Source organism: Denticeps clupeoides, chromosome 2 (genome assembly GCF_900700375.1).
Source record: "Denticeps clupeoides chromosome 2, fDenClu1.1, whole genome shotgun sequence".
NCBI lineage: Eukaryota > Metazoa > Chordata > Actinopteri > Clupeiformes > Denticipitidae > Denticeps > Denticeps clupeoides.
Window position 1 is genome coordinate 36,047,198 of NC_041708.1, and position 6,010 is coordinate 36,053,207.

At 41.6% G+C, this 6,010-nt stretch overlaps 1 protein-coding gene and 1 long non-coding RNA gene across 11 annotated transcripts in view; both read left to right on the top strand.

The window, feature by feature from the left end:
• sh3kbp1 (SH3-domain kinase binding protein 1) overlaps positions 1-3,420 on the top strand; it is a 41,090-nt gene extending 37,670 nt beyond the window's left edge. For 4 of the 10 annotated variants that reach the window (XM_028967782.1, XM_028967783.1, XM_028967776.1 and 1 more), the window contains 5 exons: positions 171-280; positions 1,069-1,218; positions 1,727-1,959; positions 2,271-2,334; positions 2,678-3,420. In XM_028967782.1, the coding sequence (XP_028823615.1) occupies positions 171-280; positions 1,069-1,218; positions 1,727-1,959; positions 2,271-2,334; positions 2,678-2,716 (596 nt within the window). In that variant the 3' untranslated portion in view covers positions 2,717-3,420. The remainder of the gene's footprint in view (positions 1-170; positions 281-1,068; positions 1,219-1,726; positions 1,960-2,270; positions 2,335-2,677) is intronic. The other 6 variants (XM_028967786.1, XM_028967785.1, XM_028967779.1 and 3 more) reach the window with 3 other exon arrangements.
• Positions 3,421-4,691: 1,271 nt separating this feature from the next.
• LOC114774182 (uncharacterized) lies at positions 4,692-5,265 on the top strand. Its single transcript, XR_003744747.1, has 2 exons — positions 4,692-4,738; positions 4,844-5,265. It is a non-coding gene; the product is annotated as an uncharacterized LOC114774182 (long non-coding RNA).
• The last annotated feature ends 745 nt before the right edge of the window (positions 5,266-6,010 follow it).

The window sequence follows — 6,010 nt, forward strand, 5'->3', positions numbered from 1 at the left end:
TACCTCGCTCAAATTCCCATATCCAATTCCCATGTGTTTTTCTTCACGTGGTGTTTTGTAAATGTTGTGGTTGAGTGTTACATTTTTTCGTTTTCTATCTTTATTCATGTAATGTGATGTTGACACATATGCATGTTGTCCGGTGTCTTTTGCTGGTGTGACGAATGCAGATGTGGAAGACTTCGACTCCATCGTGTCGTCCACAGAAAAACTCAACCACCCGACTGCAAGCAGACCACGTGTGACCGACCGCCGTCCGAGATCACAGCTCTTCACATCTGTGAGTCCCAACACCCCCACCGCAACGGCACCCCCACAAACATGCATACAATTATTCTGTAGTAACTTTCATCATGCATGATCATGCAAAAATGTACACCATGTATAAAACATGGTACACACATGCCAGAACATGATATGTGTGGCTCGCCACGAATGTCTGTCACCTTTTCTGTCCATATTTTAGAGTTCAGAAACAAATGTGTTCTGAACGGTTTAATAAATTGGCCTCAAAATGTACACAGAAAGTTTTTGCTAATATTCAGACATATTGCCCTTCAGCTTAGAGTACAGTCATCTTGCACAATGTCATTGAACATCTCTGCATCATGGGACATGTTCTCCGTACAGTACAACAAAAGCAGTGGATGACCGCATCATATGGCTTTGACACCACGGAAACATTGCACACCACCCTAATGCACATCTTACCAAACACATTTAACAAAAGATTAACAATATTCTGATTTACTCCATTGAGGACAAAATGGTTAGATTGTTAAGTTGTTCAGTACTGTAAGTACATTAATTTTAATGTAGATGAGCATAAAATATACTTTATACTTATTACAAATATATAATTGATACATTTTAATATACATTTTCTAATTGAATTTCTATTTAAAGGTGGGGAAAAAATGTGGAATTTATCATAATTACTTCATAGAAACCCATTAGTGCAACACAAAAAGGAAATTGCATGAAGATAAAATTTTCCTTTTAAGTTCTGTTTTTCTTTGGGCACCCTTTGACCAGCCTGGTTTCTTCTCCACCTCCCTCCCCCTTCAGTCCTCTCTCTCCAGTCCTGACCTCCTCGATTCCCCCTCCCCAGAGGAGGAGAGGAGAGAGAAGGAGAAGGCAAAGGAGGAGCACGACTCAGTCCCTTCCAGAGTTTATGACAACTCCAGGAAGATACCTAAGCCAGTGCCTGTCTTGACCGTAAGCCCCCTCCCCTACCTCCACACCTGTGTGTAAATGTTGTACCCCTCTGACCAACCTATATACCCACCCATGCATGCACACCTGTAGACAAAGTTCCTAACATGGCATGAGTGAATTATATTTTAAAAATATTGGAGACATCAATATGCCATTCTGTAAGGATCCTTGCGGTTGCAGATATGCACATCTGAGGTTCATCATAAAGAAAGTGTGAAAAATGCACTGTTCTTTCCAAGGTTGTACTCTAATTATTATCCTGTGTTTCTGGCTGCATTCCACATTAAATATCGTAGTAGATCAGGTTTGCCATATTTAGGCCTAAATTGAATCACATCACTCTCGAGACAGTTGCAGTGATGTCACGGTCACTGTATGTCTGTACAATGTATTTGCCCATGCCTTGTTAGGCCCATAAATCCATTCAGGGAGGACCACGGGGTCCAAAAACACAAGGCGTACCAGGGAATCATTAACTGACATGTTAAAACTTGGAAATCTCTTTCAGACCCATGACACCAAGTCATCCCTCCCACCCAAGCCCTCAGTACTGTCCTCGTCTTCCAGTGGCAGTGGAGCCCAGCTGCACCCAGGGCATCCGAGTGGTGCTAGCGTTCGACCCCACTCACCCTCCCCAGAGTCCCGGGCCAAAGGGGAGTCGGGTCATGTCACCCTGGAGGAACTGCGGGCTCAGCTGAAAGAACTGCGAGGAACTGTGGAGCTGATGAAGAGCCAGCACAGGTAGACAAGCAACATGGGAGGGGGAATGGTAGAACTTTGTATTCTCCTACCTGCAGCATCTACCGGGTTAACTGTGATCCAGGTCCATTAGTAAATCCATAATTTGCAACCAGACGTAATCTTAAAACTTGCGGTATTCAAACTGTGGGATGTGGATTTGCCCGGGGCATACATATGCAAAGCATCCAAATGAACCATTTCTTTTTTCAGCAGTATTTTTTTTATCTTATGTTGTGCATTTTTTAGTAGAAGCAATACATGCAGTTATTTGCGTCTCCGATCGTATCTGTGTGTTTCTGTCTTTTTGCCAGGCAAGAGATTAAGCAGCTGGTGAGTGAGCTGGATGAGGAGAAGAAAATCCGTCTGTCACTGCAGGTATGAAATGCTCGTACTCTGGCTCCATCTAGTGGTACGTCAGTTGGCCGTGACATTGTTCATTTTCTTGGCTGCTGTGTGTCAGTAATTGATACATAAGCATACACTACTGCATATTAAAGTTGGTCGTAATGGCAGTGGTTGGAGAGCCATTGTGGACCCAGTGCCCTGCTGCTGTGTTTTACAGAATGTGTTTTGTTGTAGGGATTTGTCAGGAACGGTCAGGACCTTTTTGTGTTTGTCCAACAAGTTTGATTGTAAAGTGTGTATTGAAAGAGTTTTGTCGTCTGTTATTAGGTGCCAGACATTTCTTCTATATTGTGTGTTTTTTTTTCTGTTTCAGATGGAAGTCGAGCACATTAAGAAGATCTTGTCTAAATGAGCACATTCTTGCTGGATGGACAACATTGTCATGGAATTGTGGCATAAGTTCATGCCACAACCAAAAACTAGTTTGTGCCAAATATAATGAATGATTGGAGAAAGGCAAGAAAAAACAGCATCAAAAACAGCTGTTCCCCGGTCTCCCATTTTAAATGTCTTTATTTGTTTGTTTTTTTTATGCATGAGACTTGAGGTATGAGTTGCTGATGCGCCGCCTGGGCGTGACCTCGCTGTGGTCACGTGGTACAGGGACGCTCATGGTACTCACCTGGGGGCTGGTGATTATTGTCGCCACAGTGACCAGCTGGTCTGTAGAACTATGAGGCAGAGTTACTGTCGCCCTGACATGGATGCGTTCTGATTTACATGCAGTTATTTTGCGTACTTTTCCTTGCCACGCCTGTGCGGCCTTTATTATTGTTTATTACTATTGTCCTTTGTTTTTGCCTTTTTGGCTGAGCACACAGATACAGTCCCATACAGTTCCCGTGGCAACCCACTTTGAGGCCTTGTTTATTTGGGAAGTTATGAAATGTTGTCTTTCTTTCATTTGCCTTCTGTTGACAAAGAGAAAACCGCTTATTGTTTTCTTGATTTTAATTTTTTTTTTGTCAGAAGAAAACTTCTATATATACTTTTATATTTTAACGTACTAAGATGCAATTATGTGTGCAGATTTTATTAAAAAATATAAAAACAAAATCCGACTTTGTGAATCACCTTATTTTCTGTCTATCTAGTCCACATGTGTCAAATCACGCAAGATCAATTTAAATAGATCTATTATTATGGACCGGCGGTGCAACGTGCTGATAACACACAAACTACTGACACGAGTTTGACACCCCTGATTTAGTCAATCACTATGTATTGTACTTGCAATAAAGCAAGCGAATCACTAGTGTTATGAGCCGGGCTAGGGGCTCCAGCCCATAACAAAAGAATGGACAAAAACGTAAACCTACTAAGACGAAACAGAGAATTTTAACAAGTATTTTATTAAAAAATAAATATATAAATAAAGAAGAAATACATACAAAACGAATTACAACAAGTTGCGGAAACCGGAAGTGATGTCAAAGGGAAATGGTAGGGAGGCGGGCGGGGTGGATGGCATGGCAAGCGCAGCCCCGAAAAAGGAGACTGAGGCTCCTTTTATTCTGTCTGTCCCACAGCAGAAACAGGTGGGCTGAATTTACAATCACCAGGCACCTGCAAACACAACACACAAAACAGAAACACCAAAAATACCAGGACGTAACACTAGGTGGTGAAAGCATCAGATATACAGCATCTTTGTGTCATGTCCAAACACCCACCCTGTACAATACTGTTCAACTCATGTTACAGTACTGTGCACGCAAAACAATACATATTCTAATGGAATTCTAATTTGAACAAAAATAATTTGTTATTGTGATATAATTAGAAAATTTCATCAACCCTTCAGCCCAGTATTCAGAGTATCAGTTCAGAGTATTCCACCATATATTGTGTATTGTGAATATTTTTTGGATTAATCTGACTATCCTAGGATGCAATGTGACTTTTCAATTTGAAAAACAATCTGTTTGTTTGAATAAACTATAATAAGTGTGCTATAATCTGGTTGCATAAGTGTGCACGCCATTTAGACTAATAATTTATTGAAGCACATTGAGATTCCTTTGCACCATTTAGTCTTCTAAGTATTCATGCAGTGAGATGTTTTATAATAAGAGAGCAAAATGTCCTCAGATGGGAAAACTGTTGCTCAGTGAACAGCATTGGGATCCTTAGGTCCTTGTTGGTTACATAATGCAGTAAAGGTTATGTATCTGGAGCAAAGGGGTCATGCAGAGTTCAAAGAGGACATACTTCAACACCCAATCTTGTCACCAGCTTTTTTGGCATGTGGACCTTCCCAACACACCTCACACACTCCTCTGTCCCTCCCACCTGCACTTGTGCGCTCTCTCTCTCTCTCTCCTATGAGCACAGAACAGCCTGGCTTGTGTACATAGTCTGGATACTCCATCAAGTAGGGTCAGGCGTGGAATTGGAACAAAGTGGACCTGCTTTGTCTGTGTGCTTTCTCCAAACGTTGATAGTCCGCTGCCTTTTATTGTGTGGTCTCTGTTAACAGGCGATTTGGCAGCGCCGTGGATGCCCACTCAGCCTCACAGATGCCTGTGTTTCCTAGCAAAGAGAGAATGGAGACGAGGCTCGGCCAAGCACGCCGGAGAGGGACTTTTGGGGACGTAATGTTAGGAATCGGATCGACCGCAAGCTCCTGATTCCTTGTCTGCGTGCACTTGCTGTGTGTGACTGGGTAAGGCGGTAGTGCCAAGCAGGCACCTGTACAGCCGCGTTCAGCAGGAGTCATCTGTGTGGCAGGATCAGTAAAGTAATTCCTGGGAATGTGGCTCATGTCTGGTAGATGTGTTGCCAGAGAAGAAAAAACACTCTTTTTAACTTTCTGAAATAGCACAACATTTTAACATTTTGTAATGCATGTGTGTTTGTCATGCCCCCTGTATACTTTGGATAATAAATGTGGTGGATTTATCTGAATTGCTTCTTTTGGTAAAGGTTATTGGCAGACTCAGACTGTCAAACATTCACAGCAAACCAATTCTGATAGTCTACAAAGGGTCAAGTATGTAAATGGACACATATGTAAGTTATAGATGTAATTAAAACAACTAACTTCATGGACAATTGTGTGCTACTGTGACGTCATTGCATTGTTATAATATTAAGTGTGGAATTCTGATTGGATATATCAATAACCCCAATATGTTAATAAGGCATGAATCATTATCACTTGCTCTCAACATTCAGAGCAGAAGGAGTATGTTAGACCTTTGCAGTATTACTCAATATTATTCGTGACTGGTCGCGATGGACGTTTCCAGAGCTTCATTAAAGAACAGGTTGTTCGGATAGTCCCTGCACAGCTGCCAGGAATAACTTGGCAGGCGCTCGATGCGCGTATGATTTTATTTTTACTCTCACAGCACCGCAGCGCTAGAGCTCTCCTTGTTGCCAGCCTCGCCTCTTTTAAACGGAAACACATTTTACAGTAATGGAAGCAAAGCACTCAAATCCAAAACAAAAACATTATCAAATAATATATTCCGCAATACGACGGTCACGTTGGTGGCGATGTTTGAGGTTCATTTAATGCTTTCCCCCTTTTCAGTTAGTTTTTTTTATTTACGTAATCTGGCAACACTACTTTTAATTCTGACATGTTTATTGTATTCCTGTATCTCGCAATTTGGTGCCTTTCATTGATTGCATTAGCATT